The following is a 25,381-nucleotide window of genomic DNA, read 5'->3' as shown; positions in this document are numbered from 1 at the left end:
ACCTGATGTTGGATATCATTCCACCAAAAGTGTTACATCTTCTACTGGATATCGTTAATCACCTGTATGAGATTATTACAGCCATCTGGGGAGATGCTGATAAGTCGCTTTGCAGCAGTCAAGCAGCTCGTACGTCCATTTTTAACATTTTTTAGATCATAGATTCTTTTTTTCCATTCGCTTCTTGAGGATCTTTTCTCATAGCGTCTAATCATATCTAAAATATACTTATTTATATATCATTAATGTAATGAAGCTAGTTCTAAATGGTAACAACATGCCATTCATAACAATCAAATACGTTTAACGCACCATGAAAAAAAATGTGAAGATAAAAAATGGTATTTTAATAGGCTTTAAGAAAAATATTAATTTGAACCAAGTAATTAACTGACCAAACCTCTTGTTTTAACTACTGTTATTAAATCTGTATTCAGATCTGTAAAATTTGTGTCCTCCTGAAAATTTTTCACTAGAATGATCATTTTTATTTCAGGAGATGTCGTTTCATGGAGGAACATTTAGAGAAGTCTTCGGTGCTGCACAGTAAGATTTAAAATCCTACATCACAGCAATAGACAAAATGTTAGATGGTTTAGCAAATAAAACAGTGTAAAAGACTGGTTTTTGACATTGCTGAGGAACGTGCAAACCAGAAGCAACATCGATTACTTGAGCAATAGGTTTCAATAAACCAAGTGTAGACAACTTTTTCAGCATTTTAAGGGAGTAACGGAAAAAATATAAATTCTCTGCTTCTTCAATCTACAATGTAGATAAGTCAGATCTGTCCACTGTGCCTTATAAGCAAAACATGGTTGTCAGTCCTACAGAATCTAGAAGAGTTTCTAAAACTGTTTCAGCAGAGAGAGGAAGGATTTCTCACATAACTTTAGAAGCTTCATCTTATATTGCTGAGAGAAAAACATCATCAAGGTTGGGTTGTCACCCCACACATCACATCGTCTTCAGCCCATTGAAAAGTCATTTTTTGGCTCATTAAAGACCTACTATAGTCAAGAATGTGAAAACTTTATGGCCACTCACTCAGTGGTGAGTTTTTGAGCATCGGTTACTTCAAAGCAGCTACAGTTGGGAACCTTATAATCCTCTCGTGTTTAGCAAACACGACTTTGCTGCTGCAAAAACTACTGACCATGATGTTGTTGGCAATGAAATTGAGAATAAAAGGGCAAAATCCTCAAATCTTTTTAGTAGAAAAACAACAAATGAACCCTATAAAAGGACCAGAACTTATGGCAAATGCTGATTCTAATCCACAAAAGAAGCCTGTTAGTGTTTTTGAGTTCAAACCATTGCCTAAAGCAAATGAATGTGAAAAAAAATAAACTGAGAACAAGCATTTTTGTAAGCCACACCCACCAGATTAATGTTACAACAAAGGGGAAAGTAGAAGGAAGTACAGGAACGTTTAAAAAATCAGAGAAAAGAAGCTAATGAAGCTAAAAAGAGAGTAAAAAAACTCAAGCTAAGCTCGTGTAGATCTAAGTCTATATAATCCAGACCAAACAATCCAGTAGCATCAGCTTCAAAGGATGGTGTTATAAGAAGAGGAAAATTGTGACGCTCCAACAGAAGAATGGATCCAGTGCTGCAAATGCCATGAGTGGTGGCATGAGGGATTTTCAATTATAAAAATAACATTTACATTTGTGACTATTGTTAGCAGCACAACTTAATACTTCATTATTACTCTATAACTCATTACGCTTAGTTTGATGCTTTGTAAGATGTTAAAACACAGTTTTCATTCAAAAGATGAAATATGTTCAACTATTTTTAGTGTTGTCACCTTACCTCAAAGCCAAAACCATCTTGCCCCAGTACTCGGGCAAGATGATGGTTTGTAAAAGTTATGAAAAAATAAAATTGTTATTTTTTTACTTGAAAAATTAATTGGTAATATATTTAATACCACAAAGGTGTACTTAAACAGGTCATGTAAAATTAATTTTGCTATCCTTAAAAACAAGTTAATAAACAACAAAAAATTTTAGCACAGCCATCTTGCCCTGGTCACCCCTACTCTACTGAAAAGCTCAAAAGCAATTTTTTTCTGCGGACGAAAGTAAAAGATTTCAAACTTTCATGGTGGAATTCTTGCATGTGCATCACTCCAAATAAATGGCGCTCTTGGGTCAGCTAGGTTATCACTAAGGCCATTCGTGATAACAGCGGTATCCTAGGTTTCCGCCTAGGATACAGCTGTTATCACAAACTGCCAAAAAAAGTTGTCTAAATGAAGTCCTGGCGGATTTTCTTATCGAAATTCAATTTGAATCCAGCTGGGAAATCATTGAGCTCACTTTGAATCCAGATGGTTTCGTGAAAACTCTATTTCTTTAATTTATCAAGATGGATGACGAGAATTTTTCGAGATTACTTACCAGTTTAATCTTGAGAATATTAAACAAGAAAAAACTTTTTGAAATTCATTTTTAATATCGGTTCAAACTTTTAACTTTTTCACCATTTTTTTGGTACAAGTGCTCATTTCACATTTTTTCCGTATGATGCTGTTATACCGGCATTACGTAATTGTTTCTCGCCGTTCCACTCTTTTGTATTGAGACTCGTGAATTGCAGTTCTCGTTTCTCTTTAAAACGAACTTCTTGTATAGTTTTTTAGTAGCGCAAGATGTTTGCTTGCAGTTACTATGGCAATTTAAATATTTTTTATGATTTATATTTATAGTCTATTTTTACGACGTTAAAAAATTATTGAGAACCATAATTTTAACAAACATTTTATTTCTTTTAGTTCCCCTGCATCTGATGATATTGTTGTGAAATAACTCAAACGGAGTTCACAAAATCAAAACTATCTTTATTGAAGATCATTTTAAAAATTACAAAAAAAAAATCTTCCTACGGTGGGATTATTTAAAACTTTGTATACATCTGTTGTTACATTAGAAACGAGAAATAAAAATGGCGCATATGTTTTTTTTCCTTAAGCAAATAATGTCAGAAAAGAAGATTTGTTCGTCTATCAGCATGTTTTCTTTTAGCTACAAAAACAAAGCAAATAAAAAATAAAAAACACTTTTAGCAAATTTTGCTTCTTTTATTCAAGCGATGAGCCAAGAAAAAAAACTCGTCACTCTTTATGTTACGATTTTCTTCTTTAAAGTTAAGTGAAATTTACTGACGGTGAATTACAACGACAGTTGAGTTTCGGAGTGTTTTTTTGATAACGTACAGCGAGAACTGTTTTCTAAGATCAAATAGAAAATAAAGCTGGCTATATATTTACTAGGAAATCCATTTTTAAATATAAAGTTTTTCTAGGACATCTTCATTAAGAAAAAAGTTCTTTTGGTATAATCACTGATTACCCAGTAAATCAATACCCAGCAAGCACACAACGTTGAGACAAAGTTGATTGACGTTGATCAACGTTATTTCAACGTTGTTTCAACGTTGTGTGCTTGCTGGGTAAGGATGCATTTAACTCTGGAAAAGTATTTCGCAGCATTGCATTTTTGTTAGATGATATTTGGAAATTGGTTAATCAAGTCTAACCTGCATACTTGGCTTTTTTTTTTCTTTTTTTTTTTTGATGACGATGTTAAGAAATGTCGTTTTAGTATTTTTGATAACTTATATACTGCAAAAAACAAAAAAAATAACTACTGGTCTCATTCGGTCCGAAATACTTTAATATAATGTGTAAACTTAGTAAAAAATTAGCCTACAACTATTTTTCATTTAAAATTCTGAATTGTAGGGTGCCTCGATTTAATATCAAATGATTACAACATTTGATGGTCAACATATTTTTATAGCATTTTATTATTTTTTTTTTTTTTTAATATTTCATCGTTTAAAGTTACTTTAAATTTAATTTTCTTATTCTTTGAAAATATTTCTTTTCGCAAGATACAAATTTTGAAGATTTAATGTATTTACCATTTTTTATAACACTTTACTTGTTAAAGGAAACCTCGTGCGGAACGCCTTTATAACAAACTTAATGAACGTCTCTTTCGTTACGTTTGTTATAATTAGATTCTTTCAATTCCGTTTTCAGCCATTCAAAACGCGAGTTAATTATCGAAAATGGAAGAAACACCTCCTATTTCTATGAAATTAAGTTACGAAAAAAATTACTTCAAAGAACTTTCATATTGCCACAGTTGTAAAATAATTACCGAGCGGGAAAAATAATAACAACAAACGATCGTTTATTGTAAAACAATAAGAAAACAAGGAGAGAAAAAAGTATATGTGAAAAGACAAGTAATAAAAAGTGTTTAACAATAAAAGTTAGAGAGAAAGAGCTACAATGGCGCTCCATTAACTAACAAATAAATAACGAACAGCTAAAATTTAAATTATTAAAGAGGTTTTTAGTTTTAATTTTTTTAAACTTATGCTATGAAAAGTTGCCACCGCGAATTAATCAAATCTAATTTAAGAAAGGTAATCTTGCCCAATCAATCGGAAATTCCGTACGAAAGAGCTTCTGAACTTTTTTTAAAATTATGCGATAAAGTTGTGATAAGATTCGGTAGTGAACCAAATGACATATCAAATGCTTGCATCGTTTAGTCGATATGTATTCATTTATGCTTACGTATCTTTAAATCGTATTTATGGCTTCCATGGGTATCAGCTAAGCAACAAAGAAAGTGTTCCTCAATACTTAGAATACGAACCGTGGGTAGACAATCCCAACCTTGGCGAGGCCAGTTTACAGTTTGAGTTCAAAACAAATGTTGCTAATGGAGTTCTAATGACCGTCAGCGACGGTGATAAAGGAATGCATAAACTTCGACTTTCTTTAAATGATGGTAAACTACACGTGTACTTGATGATGGGAGAATCTGATCAATTAAGAAAAAAAGAAATCTCAGTTGGAAAACAATGGAATGATATGAAGTGGCATTCTGTTAAGTTAACGAGGAGGTTTCGTTTTGTTACATTATCGATCGATAACATGGAGGAGACGATAAGTTCTGATGGAGAATCACCTGATAGATTAATAGTTGACTCAAATCTATTTATAGGATTGGATCCAGATCAATCTAATTTAATCGAGGGGTATTTTTATTTTTCATTTAACAATAAAATTTCATATTACTACACCAAACCATAAATTAGTCTTTAAATATTATATGTATGTATTTATGTATGTATGTATGTATGTATGTATGTATGTATGTATGTATGTATGTATGTATGTATGTATGTATGTATGTATGTATGTATGTATGTATGTATGTATGTATGTATGTATGTATGTATGTATGTATGTATGTATGTATGTATGTATGTATGTATGTATGTATGTATGTATGTATGTATGTATGTATGTATGTATGTATGTATGTATGTATGTATGCTTGTATACATATGCTATTTTTGTAGTATGTTATCTATTTTTCACTCCCATATAGTTTCTGTAGTTTTGTTTCTGTACAGTTTTACAGGTTGTATTATTAACATTTCGTATCCCATTGGAACCCAACCGAAACCACCTCAATTTGTGAGGGGAGATGTAAAAGATGAATGCGATGATGAATGCACTGATAGTGAAAATGAATGTCTTAATGGAGGCAAATGCATCAAAAAACTAGATAATTCAAAATCGGTTTGCGATTGTGGGGGAACTGGAATGAAAGGGAAATTTTGTTCTGAACCAGGTTCTATTTTTGAGTATTATTTTTCGTATAAATTTTTTATTTCGTTGCTTTGTTTTGTTTTCCACTTGAAATGGCAGAGCGAAAAGAAAAAGTTTGAACTCTTATATTAATTGAGTTTTTAAAGTAACTTTTGCATCCTTCTTAACTTTTAGAGTTAGTTGCATATTTTGATGGAAATACTTTTGTGTCGTTCCCCACCCAACCACTTGAGAACTTTCGGAACAATAGAATTCAATTTCGCTTCCGTACAAACGAACCATTTGGAATTATAGCATTTGGTGGAAATACTCATAGGCATGTTGTAATTGAACTATACAGAGGGAATATTCAAGCAAATATTTCATTAGGAGCAGGTGAATATAAAGAAATTCCGAATTAAATTTTTGACTGTCCGAACTAAAATAATATAGTCAATTAAACTAAAACTTAAAGTTTAAACAAAAAAAAAAAAAAAAAGCCCAAATCGTGTTTTAATAGAACATTTTAAAAAATTCAAACAGATTTTTAAAATTTAATGCAAACTTTTGAGTTACGTAATTCCTAACTCTCATTTTTTGTTTGTCAAATGTGTTGAAGTGAAAATATAAATAAAAACTAAGACTGGTAACCAATTTGGTTGATGATGCGGACTTTTTACATAAATAATTTTTCGCGTTCATTTGATTTCAGATAACGTGGTTGTATCTGCAGGCAATAATGCGTTACATGACGGGGAGTGGCATTCTGTTATAATTGAAAGGTCTGGAACTGAAATAGTTTTAAGCGTAGATAGAGAAAGCTATCCTGAAAGGTATTACAATTATTTGAGGAATGAAATAAGTTGATTATCAAATCTCGAGTGTTTAGATTTGGAAATATCTTTCTTTTTTTTTTAATTAAGTTACGTAGACGAGAAACACTTTAAATATCAACCACCTTCGAGATGTACGGAAGATGTAGAAGAGAGATTAAATTTGATGGTTGGAGGCCATCCTTATGCTAACACCTTAGCAATTTCCACCAGTAAAAAGAACTATCAAGGGTGCTTGCAACAAGTTCTATTTGATGTAATGTACATTTTTTTAGTTTTGATTTTTCAAACTAAAACGCCGTGAGCCGATTTTAAAATTCACATTTTCATTTCAAATTTTTAATATACGCTTTAGAGCCATAATTCAGAAATCATCAAGTTGGCAAAATATCCAAACATCTACCGAATTATTGAAGGCCAGATACGCTTCAGTTGCCCAGTGACACCTCAAAAAGTGAAGAGTAAGTAAAATAGTATTTAGAAACTGATGAGATAAAAATTTAGATTTGTTAATAGAAATCTTTTTTCTGGAAACGTGAAACTTTCCAATCACTTTCTTTTGTTTTACAACCAATCACTTCTTTTGTTTTAAAAGAATTCGAAAAGAGCGATATTTCAACACTTGTCAATAGAAATACTCAGACGCAATTACAAACGAAGTCGAAATCACGATTGAGCCAAAATACGGTCGCGTGGATAACTGGAGGAATATGCGTCGGTTCAATAGCTTTAATATTAACACTAGCGTGTGGCTTCAATAAGATTCGCAAAAAATACAGTGGGCAATTTCTCGCTCAGAAAAGTGGTAAGTTTTTACACACACGTGAAGCTCTAGAGAAGATTAATGGTAGGGTAGCAAAAGAGTTTTATTTAATATCATCAAGAGATACTAGTCCACGCATTTTTGAATCTCCGTTCAGAAGGGATGGCCATGGAGCAGTTGTTTGATTCTACAAGCTACACTATATTTACCGCCAAAGATGTAAATAATTCTTTGGAAAAAAAAAAAAAGTAGAAACCTCTGCAGAGCTGATTTTGTGTTGCACAAATTTTATGTGTTCAGACTGTAAATAGTTTTTAGTGCAATATGTCTTAATGAATTTAAAAAAACGTTATTATTCTTAAAATTTTGCGCTGAATTATTTAAAATTTATAGCATTAACGTTTTTATGTTTGTAATATAAAAGGTTGAGAAAAATATATTGATAACAAGAAAAATAAATATTTCATTGAAATAAAAAAAGCATGAGTAAAAAAAAAAATTAACATCATGTGACTAATGTCGCAAATGAAAGCCAGAGGGGTAAGAGAAGGAAACACAGAATATATCGTGTCCAGACGCATAATGCAGAATTTGCGAGATCATAGTCGATTATAAATTTCCATTTGTCAAGTGCATCATAGAAAATATTGTCTGTAAAACCCTTCAAGGTACAATGAAGAACGCACATGCAATACAACATCACCGGAGGACAAGAAATAATGCAAATTAATAAATATAGGCCTTTTGTTAACCTAGAATTAAATAAAAATTACTGATAGATACTAACAATATGAAGTGGGCTAATCTTGAAATCAATAAACAAATTTAAGTGTAAATATTTTAGCACGAGGACTTACCTTAACTTATAAAGTGGAAATAAACTTAGTAGCACATAGAAAAAAGCAACGATGAAAGCTGCAGAAAAATTTAAAAGAGAGAGGACGGTCGTAGCTACGGCCAATTTAAGAGTTGAGAAAAAATATAATAACAGAGCATCTACTTCGTTTCCACGCCAAACGATTCTAAATCATACAAAAAAGAAAAAAAAAATTATCGCCATATTTGCACTTTAAAAAACGCGAATCTACTGAACGCAAATTCCAGCTCAAATGGGTAGAGTTTGCGATTTACAAATTACAAAATAACAAAATTACGTCATTGTAAAGAACTTAAAACTTTGATCGCTGAACTTTCTTTTCAGTTTAAAACGAGTTTAAAAACCTGCATCTTTTAATTTTTGTGAATTTTTTAGTATTTTGTGAATTTATTTCAAGCAAAACTCAATAAAAGAACATTGTTAATTTGAGACGATGCCAAAAAAAAAAAATTAGAAAAAAAAAAAATGACCAGAAAAAACTTTTGGCAGACTTTTTAATGCATAAGTTTTTTCTTTCTTTTTTTTTGAGAGGAGAATTCGCTATCAACAATTTTAAAAAATTTGGTTAAAAATCAAGCGCGCGTGTGTTTGTATTTAGAGGACCTTTCTGACCTTTGCAAAAAGTTCAGAAAAAAAAGGTCCTCCAAATACAAACACATGCGCGCATAAACGCACATACTCACGTACACGCAGGCACACACACACACACACACACTCAGAATTATTGCCATCTATTATCTTTTCAGGATTTCACTAAATCTAATTTCATATTGCAAGAACTGAAATTTGAAAAAAACTTCTGTTTAATAATGCAGATTACTTTTGGTTCCAGGAGGTTTGGAAATCCATTGTGTTCTTGCTAAAATCCCAGTGAACTCGGGATGGCTTACATCCTTTAACTAGATAAATACTTAAAAAACTTCTTGCTGAACCAAAATATGAAAAAATAGGACCTTTCTTTCGTGTGGAAGTGTTAAGTTACCGGAACCGAAAATTTTCTTTCATTTGTAAGTTTTAAGTTATGTAAGACACATAAACTACAAAAAGTCAAAGAAAAAAAATTTGACCAAGTTGGTGATGATAGAAAACAATTTTAATAAATTTCACATGATACTTCATAGATTAATGAAATTAGATTTCGCGAATGAAGAAAATCAATATTACCTCGCAGGTATTTAATTATCGTTACGGTAAAACTCGTCTAAAAAAGAGAAACTTTTGATACCGAATAATTTAGCCTTACCTGCACATTACTAGATGCACAAATACAATGAGAACAGCAAGTATAAACACAGTTTCCAAAGTCAAATGAGAAGCTTCGCTGAAAAACCAAAGCGTTGCATAGTAACAAGAAGCGGACATGATGTAAGTGAAAAAAATTTGCGAAAGGAACGATGCGCTAACCCAAGTTACCTGGGAAAAAAAAAGGTTATCTTTACAACGTTTATAGCCCATTATACAACTGATTTGTATTTTCTTGCTGACTCAATATAAACTTACTGATGCTTCTCTAAGGTCATCTGGCTTATCAAGTTGAAAGAGTTTGATCCATGTTACAAGAAGATTTATTATTAAAGGCAACATCAAGCAGCCAAATGCTGGCATGTAAAGACCAATTGATATATAATGAAATCCATTTGGTAAAATATATAAAAAGAAAGACTGGTGGAACCGCTCAAGCATATTATTAAAGCTGCGAAACACCCCTTCGATAACCCTATTTATCAAAAAAGCAATAACAAACTGACTTTTACTCCTGAAAACTGCAAACATATAATTCGAAGTTAACAAATAATGAAATTCAAAAAATTAAAAAGCCTCCACTTAAGTTAGATAACTAGATAAATGAGAAGCAATTAACTATTTAATTTTGTACCTTCCTAATGATTCAAATCCAATATGACGCGTAACATCAGATATCCTCCGATCATAAACACTGCGTAAAGTGATAGCTTCAACACGGTACTTATAAAACATGCCATGATTACCAGAAGGATACCCTGTGGACTGCACCACCATCATGCTGAGTAATGTTTGTAAGTTGGCTGCGTAATTATTCAAGGATGAGAAGTACTGCTAAATAACCAAAAAGAATTTTTTTCTTGTTTATATTTACCTTATACTACATATTTATATTACATATTTATATTACATATTTATATTGCATATTAATATTACATATTTATATTACATATTTATATTACATACTTATTGCATATTTTTCATAACTTTTCAGATCTCTCTTTGATGATTGCAAAAAAAAAGAGTTTTGAAAATTTAAAGGTCTTGTATTGAATGAAAAATAATTTTAAAAATTTTGTACCTGATGAAAAAAGAGCAGTTTAAGAAAAGATAGAAAGTTTAGAAAAATACATGGCATTTGTCATGAAAGTTTAGAAAAATACACAGCATTTGTCATGAAAGTTGAGAAAAATACACGGCATTAATCATGAAAATTTAGTAAATGATAAGATTTGTTATATTAAAAAAGTAGTTTAAAAAAACCTTATCAATTTTCTATAAAGAAGAAAAGTACCTGGTGACTAAACTTCACTGGAACATTTTCATACTTTGCAATTCTCATTATTACATTAAAAACATCTAGGTTTGGTAGTTGGCCATTTAAGCCATCAATAAGCACATCAAGATGTGTAAAATGATCACTATGCAAGTCAATTGTAACTGCAGCTTGAATTGAGCCTGCACGACCCTTCAAATCCTCAGCAATGAAATCTTAACAAAAGAAAGTTATTTAAAAAAAGAAATTTGAGATTAAGTTTTGTAATTTAATCAATGGACAAAAAGTACTAAAATAAAAGCCAAAATATTTTCACAAATGAATTTTAAATAGAGGAGTTTTTTTTCATTAATTTAAAAAATTTCTAGAATTTATTTTAAAATTAAATTGTAGAATTTTAAACTTCATTATTTTCAATATACATTCAAATAACATTGAAAAATATGCCATAAATAACATGTTTTTTGTATCTGCAGAGTTGTGTTAAAAACTACACAGTTCATTTGATGGGTCATTCTCAATTTTTTTCTTCAAACTATAGTTTCGTTTACATTCAAAGTTGCATAATTGGAAATTTATATAAATGGATAGTCTCATTATTAAGTGGTATTACACGACCAGCTTAAGTGGTATTGCACGACCAGCTGAGTAAAATAAAAAACATGCCAGCACAGGATCTTTTAAAGGCAAGAATTGAGTTTTTGAACTGAATAGAACAAAAGAACTAAAAAATGAAACTTTTAGTTCAACAAAAAAAAAAACACTCATAAACAGCTTTGTATTTTTTGACATCTATTATATGTCTTACAGCCTAAATTGTAAAATACCCAAAGAATTTGGTTTTTTTTAATAGTCTCATTATCTATTACTTTTATTGGAAAAATAACAAAAACTGAAGTAATTTATTTTTTAATCTTTTTTAATAAGTTAAAACTTTTAGCAAATTTATTTCAAAAAAATTTTAATTTGAAAAAAGAGATATGTGCAGCGGCATAGTTCTGATCTAATTTGTATGAATCATACTTGCATTTATAAAAAATGAAGTTTTTCTGAAGTTAAATTAACTTATACACTTCAATTAGAACTTTGAAGCGCACCAACATAAGTTCCTTACATATGAGAAAAAGCTAAAGTTAAAACTATTTTATATTTAAAAAAAATCTATGACAAGCTTTTTCACTATGAAAGATATCAGAATTAGATCATTATAATTTTAAGAAAGAAATAAGCAACAATCTCATCATGTCTAATTTTAAGAAGGAAATAAGCGACAATCATGTCTAATTTTTAGAAAGAAATAACCGATAATCTCATCATGTCTAATATCAAGAAAGAAATAAGCAACAACCTTGTCATGCTTAAAAGTTAAGGAGATTTATCAATGATAGAAGGTTTAAAATTAGAAAAACTTATTGTAAACCAAACCACGTCAAGAAATTTTGAGGAAATATGGGATCCAAAGTTCAGTATACAAAATAGCATTTAAAAGATACCTACCCTGTTGTTTTTTTCTAAGAGTACATGTACAATCTTATAGCGATTTTAATATAACCAATTGTCTGTTTCTTGTTTAATATGATATTCTAAAGTGCTGCAATGTCTCAGAGAGACCAAAATATCAATATTTTTACAAACAAATATGCTTTTTCTCTTAAAAGAGATTAAAGAAAAGGCTCTTTATAAAACTATCTTGTATTGTACAATCAACTTTAGGAAGAAGTTTGATTGGAAATTATTTACCTGCAATTTAGTGTGATGCTTTCCAAACAAATGGAAACTTTTAAACAACAACGAAAAAAACTACTCTCTAACTAGAAGACTAACCTGGATCATTTTCAAAGAAGTAAGCATTAAGCCAAGCTTTTAAACCAAATTGTTGGTGGTCTGTCACTAAGAAAACTATATCTTTTGCCCAAAATGTCTGCTGTCGAAAATACTTAGCCAAAGCTAGCATCATTGATATTCCACCATTTGAAGAACAATTCCCATGGAAAGGAACATTTAAAATGATTGACTCAACACCTGAAGCTCTGGGAGATCGATAAATTCCAAATATATTTGTTCCAGATAATTTCTAGTAGAAGTAAAAATTTCCAAAAACATGAATAAATAAAAAATCAGAAGAATAAAATAAATTGAATTTTAGTTTATGATTTTATTATGTCATATCTTAAAATAAATAAAATGAGATTTTTACGCTAAAAAATATAGCTTACTTTGAATGCCATTTAGAAAAATGCTGCTAATTAGTATATTCAATATCACACCCTTAACAACAAAGTGGCAGAAAAAAACAGTTTGTCTAAATTGTTTTTTTTTTTTTTTGTTCATGTTTTACTGTAACTTTTTTTCAAGCAAATTCCAAAGTTAATGAGGGTTTGAGCCTTTTTTTGATTGTCCAATTAAAAATCCTAATTTTTTAATTTTGCTACAACAAAGCCATTTTAAATTTATATTTTTCACTTAAAGCCCTATTATACCAACTAAAATTATTTTTGATCTAAGTCATCATAAAGCAGAAACAAAAGCAGATGAAAAGTAGCACTTTTAGCTTCCTATTGCATCTTTTAGTCTTCTAGTGCTTTTTTTTTTTTTTTTGTTTTTTTGTTTTTTAAATATCCGTACTTAAAGAGTTAAAACCTTTAAAAAAAAAAAGCAAATTGCCATAAAAAGGTTTATTAAAAGGTTTTTACCCAAATTACAAAATCAAAACCAATCTCAAAATGATAAACCATTTTGTTATTGTGAATGCAATATTTTCATTCTCAAAGTATAAATGTTAATGTTTCTGAAAACACAAAAAAATAATACTTTGAGAATTGTAGTTGAAAAACTCATTAACATATATTATAAATTTTGAAATGACAAATTCACATTCAGACTGATATTGATTATTTTTACATCATAAAAAAACGGTTTTTACTGTTTAGAATCTTTTAAACTTTATTTTATGGTTCAAGAAACTTTATAAAAATCCGGAATAATATGCAAACCAAGAATTTTTTCTCAGTATTTTTCTCTTATTTATGGTGAAAATTATCAGCTCACATAAAAAAGAAACACTAATCCAATGGTAATCAAACAGCAATTAACCAATCATGTGTTACTTAAATATTTCTAAGATTTTTACTGCTTTTTCATTTGCATTGTTGATTATTTTTAGAAGTGGTGTTTTTATTTATATTTTTCAAGCAATTTATGTTAAAAGAAAATACATTAAATCTAAATTAAGATTACTTATGGTGATGTTCACACTACTATTAAACAGCTGTTGCTGTGGAGAAATTTGTAAGTTTAAAAAATGATTGTGTTTTTATGATAGCAAGCAATCACCACAAGGAAAGTTTTTTAAAAAATCTCTTTTGATTATTCTCCCCCTCTTTAATGGACTTCAATCCATCAAACATTTAACTTTTAAATTCGAGATGGCATAGTCTTGATATTAGTTGTATAAATTCTTTCATACCAACTTTAACTTTTTTGATTCTAATTTGTCCATCATTACGCTCATACAGTTCTTATTGGTTATTCTTTTTATTGGTCAATTTCCTCTGGGTGTATCTGCAGAAATTGCTAATAAAATGTCATCTTTTTAATCTCTGACTGTTCATGATTCCATTTGTAGTGATAGAGAAGCCACTCTTGCGTTTAGTTTCTAAAAAGGGCAAACTAACTCTTCTATTCAACAGCAATCTTTTTTGGGATGATAACCTCAGTATCAACTGCATCAGGTGAAATTTTTTCTGTCAAAAATTGATTATGAATCAGTGGTATATGATCTCTTATACCAGCACTTTGATAGGTTAGTAGTCCAGAGTTTAACAAACTTTCAGCACCTGTTGTAGCTATATGAATTTCTTTGTCTGTTGCATCAGCTTTTCCAAATATTTCAAAAATTGCTTGTTTTACAGCCTTCATCATTTTCTTAAATACACCTTTGAGGTGCGGTCCTAAGGGAGCATTGAAATACCAATTGATTCCTTTGCTGGCTGTTGAACTATTATTTTTATCTTTATTTAAGCTTTTTTAAGAGAGTACAAGAAATAGTTTTTTTGTAATTTAAAGAGAGAAATTTTTATTAACAATAACGATACATTAAAGGAAAAAAATTTTTATTATTAGTCTTTTCTACTGTTAGACTAAAATGTTGTAAAGGGAATATAAATTAGATATAAAACAAATCTTCTAAATTATAATCTAATTGGGTTTTCCGTTTTCAATAACAAAATTTTTTCAACCAAAAATTCTTTGTTGAAAGCAAACAGCTTTTCTGTATGGAAGATCAAAATATTAAACAATAAATGAACAAACAATAGAACAAAATTCATAAAGCAGTTCACTGTTGAAGTGATATTCTTATTTTTTTGATGGGAAATTTTTTTATTCAAAATTGGTTTAAAAAAGAGTAGCTTGGTTTGCAAATATAATTTTGACATAGTATTCAGAAGATTCAGGACAAAATGGGACAAGTGTGTATGAAGGTGTCTATAAGTTTTTTTTTAATTCACTATTTCCATCAACAAAATTTCTTCCATTATCTTTAATATTCTTTAATTTATTTTCATATTCTTTAATTTAATTTCATATTCTTTCCATTACTTTAACTGGCAAAAAAAAATCATAGTAGTTCAAGTACTGTCAAATAGCAGGACTTATATCTTCTATTTTCCATCTTTAGTGAATCCTGCATAATATTTAGAGCTTTAATACCATCTAATCTCATTCCCATAACCTTCTTAAGGCATTACTTATATCTTGCATGACCTTGTTGCTTGATGCTAATATGTTAATGGGTACCCATCAAAACCACCAATGCATTTCTATCCAAGTGGTGTGAGATGAGCAACAAATTTATTAGGTCCTGCTCGTGCTTACTTTTCTGTACAGTGTAACTCATCATAATCCACACCCAAAATGCTTCCGTTTTTTCAACATTGCAGTCAAATTAACTGCTTTTAAGCTTCCTGTTACATTGGTAACATGAAGACTTGCATTGTCATTTTCATCTTTTTATCCAATGACTCGAACTGGAATTCAACTAACATTATTTCGAAGGGATCAACCTGACTGTTTATTATAATGGGAGTTACTTTTTTTATTTTACCTCAAAGTAATAATTCAGCTGCTACACAAGCATTCAGGTAAGTCTTGGTTGTATCATTACCAAGTATATTGATGGCCACAAGCAATTGTTTCCATTCCATATGACAATCGCCACTGTTTGCAGAGATATGTAGTTCATACCATTCTTTGAATGGAGGTTTGATGGAGAAGAGTTTTTAATGACATCTTTTTTGTGTTTTGTTTTTGTTTAGATTCTTGAGAATTTATATAAGTTTTGCTTTTGTGTTTTTTATTATGAAGAAAACAATTATAAGATTCTGTACAACCATTGATTTCACAAATTTTTACGTTTTGTGAAATGGTTAAAATTCAAGCATCTAAATCATGCTACATTGCAGGCTTTAAATGTTGGGTATTCCAAAATTTTATGTTCTAACGAATGCTGTTACAAGTTAGATTTATTAGTTATACATTTATTTTCTAATTGTAGTTGAGCTTTTCTGAGCCTTTTTTTTTCTTTATGGTATTGCTTTTAACCTCAATCATCTGTGTGAATGCTAGAGTGCCACGGAAAGGGGAATACTTTTTTCTACTAAAGAGTTTTTATCTGTTTTTATCTGTTTTATCAACACCATTATCTAATATTCATCCGTTGAGTTGCTTTATTGCATCTGCGAAGTTGTTCTTTATCTTCCTAAAACTTTCTTCTTGAAACTTTCTTCATGCTGTTTATCATTTAAGAGCTTGTAATTGTTTGACAGTTCCAACATTGATGACTTCTTCTTGTGTCTTTTTTTTTACTTAAAAATCAAATTTTGTCTTTACTCAGAGGTTAATCATCACCAACCAGTTGAACTTGTGATTCAGTAAATGAAGATTTTAAAACATGTTTTTGTTAACTAATGTAAATATTTTACTTTGAACAGCTATCTTCAACTTGACGTTTTGTAGATTTGATGTTTTATGGCATTCTTCCTTTAAAGAAACTACTCTCTGCTACCAGATTATGATCTAATGGTGATCAAAAAATAATAATGATTATGTTTTACTTAAGTGCATTTAAGATACATTAAGTCTAGATTATTTATGGTGATGTGAATTCTATCACGAAATGGCTGTTGCTGTGGAGATGTTCATAAATTTAGAATGTTAGTGTTTTTATGATAGCAAATACTCACCACAAGGAAAACGCAAGTTTTTGTTAAAATCTCTTTTGATCAATCACTTTAGCATAATTAAAGAGAACTTGATATAAATTGAAACTTTAATCAAAAGCAATTATTCAATATCGTTAAATATCTGCCTCATTTGATAAATGAGGCAGATATTTAATGATGAAGCAGATATCTAATGATAAATGAGGCAGACATCTATGACAGTTACCTAACTTTCAGCTGATTTAAAACTAATTGCTTATACCAGTGAAACAAAGCACAACAAGAAATCGTTAAGAAAAGATGCAGCATCTTTAACAATTCATAAGTAAGTTTTAGCTATCTATTTTATATAAGCTTCTTTTAACATATTTCGATTAAGTCAAAAAGCAACAATAACAAAATATATCATGTAGCAAAATAAAAAAACTAGTGATCCAAACAAAATTAAAAAATGATTTCAGTTAATATTTTGGATTAAAATTTTATTAAACATATCATGTAGCAAAATAAAAAAACCAGTGATCCAAACAAAATTAAAAAATGATTTCAGTTAATATTTTGGATTAAAATATATATATGTAAACAGGAATTTAGTGTGTCATATAAAATATTTTCCGTACTTTAGATTTTACTTGAAATCTCTGAATATAAACATCAAGACCAATTTCTTCAAAATATGAAAGCAACTTTTTCTTAGTGCCACTAAAATTTAAAATGAAATAAAAATTACAATTAAACAAACTTTATAACTTAACTTTTAATTTTTTTTTCTATTTTAGAATGACTATTTATTATAATATTAATAATAACTATGATAATAATTATTATAATATTAGTAAATATAAAACCATTTATTATAAGAATAATTATTATTTTAATATTAATTATCACAACATTATAAAGAAAAGAATGATTGAAAACTTTATCAAGAAAACTTTAAAAACAATTTGAATCTGAAAATGTATTAGTTAAATATGATGGTGGGGATGTCAGAAAGTAACAAAAATAATAGGAGTGCCATAAGATGAATGCAGAAAAATATTTCTTTAAATCTAATGTAAAGAGAACTTAATGTAAAGTCAAAAAAATAAATAACCTGTTTGTTTCTTTTATATCACCAAACTTATAAATTATAATGATTTTTTTTTTAATGAACTTGAAGATCTCTGCAATAATTCACAACTACTGTAAACAAGCAACAAAATAGTACTAGTTTAAATTATTTGCTCCTATCTTAGATATGTATCTTTATTCCTTTAATAAATCATCCCAAGGTTACTCTGATATTTTCAAAAGTATTCTTATGTTTAACTTTGCCACCATTTGGAAGATGTTTCTGATTTCAGCCAAAAAGGTTTTTAGATTTTTAGAATGAATGGCCTTGTTAACAACAAAACTGATGTTAATAGTGTGAGAACAACCTACAAGTGTTTTATGATATGCCATCATATTCCAAAAGTCTCACTGTCTGGTGCAATTTATGGCACAACACATCATTGGACCTTACTTTTTCCAAATTAGGAGGAAAAAATTGTAACCCTCAGTAGCTACTGCTATAGAGCAAGAGCTCGAAAATATTAATACTGAAGAGAAGTTGTTCTAACATGACAGCACTACAAGCCATACAGCTAATGCTAAGCTCAATTTGCTGAAGGACAAGTTTGGTTTTTCTCACAACAAGGATATTTGAATTGGTTGGCATGATCATGTGATATGACCACCCGAGATTTTTTTCTTTAGGCCTGCATCAAAGCACTATAATCCACAGACATTGGACCATTTGGAAGCCAACATTCCTCAAACTATAGCCAGCGTACAGCTGAAAATGTTAAAGCAATCAGCTTCATAAGTGTAAACAAAGCTGTTGAGAAAAGGTAACAAAAAGAGTCTTTACTGCAACAGTGACATGCAGCTGGAATGACCTTATAGATCTAAAGCAATATAAAAAGTTTTGTCCTTAATTTTGATATTCTAAAAATATTTCGATATTTTAAAATTTTGATATTTTTCTATCTTTCTACGACATAAAAGCAACTATAAAAAATAAACATACATGAGTTTAACTTTATACTGCTAAAACTGGTGGAGAACATTATTGGTTTTCAACAAAGTGTCTTTTGGATAATTTTCAATACTAATATGCTCCAATAATTCTCGAAATATGCCAATTAATCGTTTGATAAATTTAGTATTATCAATTACAATTTCTAATACTTAATCTGATATACTTATTGGTTCAAATCTTCTCGCAAACTCCATCTATACAATATAAGCATTTAAGAAAATTTTTTTTTTACAATCCTTGATTGAAGATTAACCTTCTTTTCTTAAGGTGGTAAATCAGATTCTATATTGAAGCTTGAGGATATAAAGTATCTTAAAGATTCCATAGCATGGTGTTTGAGTACAAAAAAAAAAGTACATTCTTTGAGCACAAGAAAAAAACAAGTTAAGAGAAGCAGAAGGAATACAAACTAAAGAAAAAAACAAGTTAAGAGAAGCAGAAGGAATACAAACTAAAGAAAAAAACAAGTTAAGAGAAGCAGAAGGAATACAAACTAAAGAAAAAACAAGTTAAGAGAAGCAGAAGAATACAAACTAAAGAAAAGATCAATAAGAAATATTTGAAATTTTTGAAAGTTTTAAACTATTTTACTTATTTAGCTTCTCTTAAGATATATATTAAATAGATTATTTCATCTCTTTATAGATATGTTTACTTACATCATAGAAACTATAATCAATATCTATGAACTAAAAACCAAAAAGAAACATTAAGCAAGATCATATTTTAAAAAATATTAAAAAATCTATCTTGGTTATAGTTTCTATACAAGTGAACTTACCTGTGCTCCCTTATATCATAGAAACTATAACGAAGATAGATTTTTCAATATTTTTTTATTTATTTAGCAAAAATGTGTAAAATCCCAAAATTATGTGAGAACAACTGTTTTCATGCTTTTTGATAAAACAATTTCCACATTTTCATGCTTGCAACATTTTCCTGTTGAAAGTGGTTATTGATTGTTCAAATTTAGAAAATCAAAAAGCTTTAATTTCAAAACACTTCTGCTAATGATATGAAATCAATTTAATAAACATTTTAACTGTAATAATTGCAATTACATGGTTTATTGTAGGTATTCAGAAATATGCAAGCTGACTGGATATTTTCTAACACCAAGAACAACTTGAGTGTTTATTTTAATATGGTTTCTTTTTTTTTTTTTAAATTAAATTAAACAATGTCATATTATTGTTTACATTAGCTAAAAGCCTTCCTTTTTTTGATTCAGTTTATTTTCTCTTAAAAAAAATAGAAAAACACATTTAATGTCTAAACACTCATAGTTTTGATAGTTGGTACCACTGATTATGGCTTAAAACTAAATAATAGAAACATATTTTTAACTGCAATATTTTGTTTACAGTGTTCTCTCTTAGTTATTGTAGCAGTAGAACAAATACTATTACAATTCATTTTGATTTCAACTCAAATGTAAAATGAATTTAAACTTTAATCATCTTGAAGCAACCTAAGTTCTTTTGATTGTACTTACAACTTACAAGTACACTAATATTGAAGTGCCAGTTAATTTCTTCAAAGTTATTTTTTCGAACTATATAAGAACTATACAACTTTTCCAACTTAGGTTTTTTAAAAATAATAACTCTTTTATTAAATATTACAGTGTAAATTTTATGTTGAGAGGGTTTTTGCAAAACAATATTTCACTAAAAATTTTGTTGTAGTATACGATTTCTGATTTTACATTGTATCAAATATCTCTTTGAAAGAGGAAAGTAAATTTCTATGAACTATTTAAGGAATATGTCACCTGTCACCTGGAGTACAGTCCTTTTTGAGGTCATTGTACACAACACCAGCAAAATAGGTATTTGAGAAATGCGTATTTACCAGACCAGGTAACAACTGATTTTCAGATATGTAAGTCTTGGCATTGAGGTCATGATGAGCAAGCAAAAACAGCCATACAACACCAACTATAAAGCTTAAAACACTAAAAAAGAGAAAAAAACAGATGCGTGAAATGGAAGCAATTTATTTTGCTTTCATTCAAACCATAACCTTGAACAAAAGCAAAATGGTTAGTATAAAAACTGGTAAAAAAAATTGAATTGCCCAAAATACTGTATATTAGCTGGTCAAATTGTGAAAATGTGTGCTAGCAACTAGTATATATTCTGTAACTAATTCAGCTTAGTAACTGGGTCAAATCATTATATTTCAACCAATGGCATGTGGGGTACCATCTCTGATTTTCCTGATTTTTACATATCATTATCTACACAATGTAAATAGGTTAAATGTGCAATTTCAGAGTTCCAAGTGCAATGGTTTAGAAATTATAGCCTTACAAACTCTCCAGAAAGCCCCCCTTGGTTCCTCGAATGGTAAAAACAGACAGCTTTAAGGCCTTATAACTTTTTTCTAACTTTCAACAAATGGCTCATTTTTTCTAGAACTATTTTCTAGATATTTCTGTCTTAAAAATAGTGATTTTCATTAGCTTGTGTCATGTTAGAAAAAAACTACAGCCTCCTCAACTTTGGAAAAATTCTGAAAAATGCTAAAAAAAGGCAAAATGAAGCTAACCGTAGTATTTTTCTATTCATCAACAACTCCTTACATGTTAGTTTTCTGATTAGCTACAATTGTCTGCAACAAATGGGCAAAATATAAGCAGCTTGTTACATTTTAGAAATCAGTTTTATCTAAAAATATATAGTCCACTTGACTAAAAAGTCCCATTTTCAGCCATTTGGGGATAGCTTGTAAATTTTTCTAGCACTTTGTATTGATCTGATATTAACAGCAAATAAGGCCATTAGATCTAACTTTATAAAAATGTAAACATTACAAACTTGTCATGTTCACAACAAAAATGGCAGCATTTTTTAATAACCCTATTTTTCAATTATCAGGGTTGAATAGCGTTATTGGAAACCAGTGCCCCTCCAACCTGCCTCCTGGCCCATATGAGAGATATAACCTATCGTAAGTCATTTCTTAAAAAAAAAAAGATATGGTTGGTTACTTTCTCCCTGATCTGGACTTTATACTGGATAGGAGCACAACTAAAGGGGTAATAACTATATAGAGCCTGCATTATTGTTCAAAGTTGATACTAAAAAAAAAACTTAGTTAATCATAAAATTGCAATTTAATCTTTATTATGTTGATTTTTTTATAGTTGATTGAATTGCTAACAATTCAAGGCAAAAGTAGGACAGTGGGTTCATACATTACTGGCAATAAGAAGTAGAACAAGACTAATCAAGCCATTATAATATTAATTTGATGTTTTGTTTAAATAAATAATTTTTTTTTACAAAGTATGAGTTTCAATTTTATTAGTTAATTTTAACTATTTATCTAAAAATCCAATGATTCTATATACTATACACATATAAAATCTAAGGAGGAACTTTTGAGCATACTAATTTGTAGCTCATCTTGTTCAGATGCATTCAAAGATTCATTTAGCAACTTAACTTTCTTTTTTTATTTTATTGTCTATTTGTAGCATACTCATGCTGGATAATCTTTTAACAGGAAACACACCCAATTTAACAAGATAAGGATTTATAGTATCAATTTGGATGACAGAGTTATCAGGTGGTATATAATCTGGGTCATGTCTCTTGTCAACTTCTTCAATGCTCTTGATTTTTCTTACACAACCAAAACATATCTTTTTCCCAGGAATTAAATTAGAGTTCAGTTGATTATGCTTCAGAGTGACAGTTGTCAGGTCTCCTTTAACAATCTTTGAATGAATTGAGAAAGGGTCACAACATGATTTATGGTATATTGAATAGAAATTAATAAATTGAAACCTGTTGTGAGTGCAAATTGTATGCAGATGAATATTTTTTATTCCAGTTATTTATCTTCATTTAATATTTCTGAAATTGCAGACTGACTCCAGTATGTAGTTTTATGACAATCTAACTTTAGTTCAATACCAATAGAACAAGTATTCATGTTTATCTAATAAATTTAATCAAGATGAAATATTATTGAACCTTCTTCTGTATAAATTTATATGAAGTTATGTAGGAGAAGTAGGTTCAGTAATGATTTGATTCTCTATACATACATACATACATACATACATACATACATACATACATACATACATACATACATACATACATACATACATACATACATACATACATACATACATACATACATACATACAGGGTGTAAACTTAATTTCTGACCCCCCACATGTTACAAACACAAGATTTTGAGTTGCTCTCTTAAATGCTACTTTAGCCCGAAAAATACTTTAGTATGTATTTTGGTGTAACTATACTTTCTGCACGTAAAAAGCTCACTTCAGATAGGATATGACCTCAGAAAATGTTTATGGGAGCCATTTTGTCAACATACATAAAAATGATATTTTCATTCTCCTTGTCTTCCACGGCCTTTGGCATTATGACTATAGTTTTAGCACGATTTTTAAGTAAATTGTCCTTATTACTCCTTAATATGTGATCTTAGTTTGCCAATTAATAACACATTTTTTCTTCACTGTTTATGACGTATTGCCACTCTTCGAAACCGGGGTCAGAAATTAAGTTTACACTTTTTTAATGTTTAGCATTTTGGCTACAAGAAATAATCAGCATTATTTTTATTTGCCTTATTTATATCAGTGATACTTGGTGTCTGTTTATGATTTACATTAATTACTCTGTGTGTATTTATATGTATTATATGTATATGTTACTAACATGTATTATATAACATGTGTTTTTTAGCAATTTACTCTGAAAATGAGTTCTGATAAACAGTTACTTCGTCACCGAATTCAAGTTTTATGTAGTCAAGGATTAAGCATTAAAGAAATCACTAGACAGTGTAAAGTTTCTCGAAATACTGTAAGGAAGTGGGCAAGAAAACAAGAGGGTGACGTCACAGATGCTCAGCGACCTGGAAAGCCAACAAAGTTTTCACCAAGAACCAAGGACAAGGTCAGAAAGTGGGTCAAAGACAAAGTCGGAGTTGGAACGAGAACTGTAGCTAAGAAACTGAATTTTTCAGACAGTTACAAAGAAAGAGGAAAAACAATTTCACACAGTGCTATCAGTAAATACTTGCGCAAGACCACATGGGGAAAGCATGCCTGTACACAGAAAGTGAAACCCATGTTGTCGCAGAAAAACATCACTGATCGCGTAAATTTTTGTACTCGTTTGCAAGAAGAGGGATTCGCAGATGACTCACTGGATGGTAAAGTGAAACGAGCTAACGTATTAGGGACTGATGAGAGTCCAATTGAATTATATCCGGCTCCAAACCGTCACAATCAAAGAGTACATACAGCAACACCAGAGTCAATACCTTATGTTCGACGCCCGAAATTCGGTCTCAAGATTATGATAGCCGGCAGCATTTCTCGATATGGCAAAACTGATCTGGTTGTTGTTGAGCAAAATAAAACTGTTGATGGAAAATATTACCGTGATATTATTCTACCTGTGTACAAACATGCAGCTGATGATAAGACCATCTTTCCTGTGAGAAATAAAGTTATTCTGATGCAAGATGGAGCAACTTGCCACACGGCAAGAGCAACAATGAATGTGATCAACAGAGACTTTCCAGCAGTGTGGACCGACTGGCCTGGCAACTCGCCCGACTTAAATGTCATCGAACATATTTGGTTAAGACTCCAGGACAGTGTTTTACACAATCCTCGACCTCGTAATCGTGAACAGTTGATCAGACGTGTTGAATAGGAGTGGGCTGCCATTACGCAAGAAGAGTGTTTTCGCCTAGTAGAAAGCCTGCCAAGGAGAATTACCCAATGCATAGAAAGAAATGGACAAAATACTGATTACTGACTATTAACATATATTCTTTGTCTAATTAAATTGATATGACAGTAATAAAATGGTATGTGTTGAAATACCGTATTCTTAAACCGAGATATAGGGGGTCAGAAATTAAGTATACACCCTGTACATACATACATACATACATACATACATACATACATACATACATACATACATACATACATACATACATACATACATACATACATACATACATACATACATACATACATACATACATACATACATACATACATACATACATACATACATACATACATACATAAATACATACATACATACATAATATCCAACAATTAATAACAAAGTTTATTAAACAGAAAAATATCAAGGTAAATTATTTTGAGGTATAAATGCTTGTATATTTACATTTGCAAAAGGGTATAGTATATAGAATCATTGGATTTTTAGATAAATAGTTAAAATTAACTAATAAAATTGAAACTCATACTTTGTAAAAAAAAATTATTTATTTAAACAAAACATCAAATTAATATTATAATGGCTTGATTAGTCTTGTTCTACTTCTTATTGCCAGTAATGTATGAACCCACTGTCCTACTTTTGCCTTGAATTGTTAGCAATTCAATCAACTATAAAAAAATCAACATAATAAAGATTAAATTGCAATTTTATGATTA

At 29.8% G+C, this 25,381-nt stretch overlaps 3 protein-coding genes across 4 annotated transcripts in view; 2 read left to right on the top strand and 1 right to left on the bottom strand.

Annotated features, from left to right (window-relative positions):
- Window positions 1-4,417: 4,417 nt before the first annotated feature.
- On the top strand, window positions 4,418-7,681 carry LOC149882522 (neurexin-3-like). The gene is made up of 7 exons (XM_090100382.1): window positions 4,418-5,067; window positions 5,449-5,669; window positions 5,822-6,022; window positions 6,339-6,459; window positions 6,550-6,715; window positions 6,815-6,920; window positions 7,055-7,681. Exons 1-7 carry the CDS (start codon window positions 4,547-4,549, stop codon window positions 7,405-7,407), a joined length of 1,689 nt encoding a protein of 562 aa, XP_089956508.1. The 5' UTR covers window positions 4,418-4,546; the 3' UTR covers window positions 7,408-7,681.
- Window positions 7,666-25,381, bottom strand: part of LOC149882520 (GPI-anchor transamidase component GPAA1-like) — a 19,217-nt gene continuing 1,501 nt past the window's right edge. Inside the window, exons 2-10 of one of the 2 annotated variants that reach the window (XM_090100380.1) lie at window positions 20,681-20,863; window positions 17,459-17,540; window positions 12,442-12,691; window positions 10,636-10,832; window positions 9,976-10,175; window positions 9,600-9,816; window positions 9,343-9,512; window positions 8,080-8,244; window positions 7,666-7,974 (exon numbers count right to left, since the gene is read on the bottom strand). In XM_090100380.1, coding sequence (XP_089956506.1) covers window positions 7,728-7,974; window positions 8,080-8,244; window positions 9,343-9,512; window positions 9,600-9,816; window positions 9,976-10,175; window positions 10,636-10,832; window positions 12,442-12,691; window positions 17,459-17,540; window positions 20,681-20,863 — 1,711 coding nt within the window. In that variant the 3' untranslated portion in view covers window positions 7,666-7,727. The remainder of the gene's footprint in view (window positions 7,975-8,079; window positions 8,245-9,342; window positions 9,513-9,599; window positions 9,817-9,975; window positions 10,176-10,635; window positions 10,833-12,441; window positions 12,692-17,458; window positions 17,541-20,680; window positions 20,864-25,381) is intronic. The other variant, XM_090100381.1, reaches the window with a different exon arrangement.
- On the top strand, window positions 22,366-24,960 carry LOC149882521 (uncharacterized). Its single transcript, XM_090100383.1, has one exon. The coding sequence runs from the start codon at window positions 23,655-23,657 to the stop codon at window positions 24,618-24,620; it is 966 nt and encodes a 321-aa protein (XP_089956509.1). The 5' UTR covers window positions 22,366-23,654; the 3' UTR covers window positions 24,621-24,960.

This window comes from Hydra viridissima, unplaced genomic scaffold (assembly GCF_058129835.1).
Source record: "Hydra viridissima isolate aposymbiotic clone 2 unplaced genomic scaffold, HvirCarnegie_v1 scaffold_10, whole genome shotgun sequence".
Classification (NCBI taxonomy): Eukaryota; Metazoa; Cnidaria; class Hydrozoa; order Anthoathecata; family Hydridae; genus Hydra; species Hydra viridissima.
The sequence above is the reverse complement of the archived record's forward strand: the minus strand, read 5'-3'. Positions and strand labels throughout refer to the sequence as shown.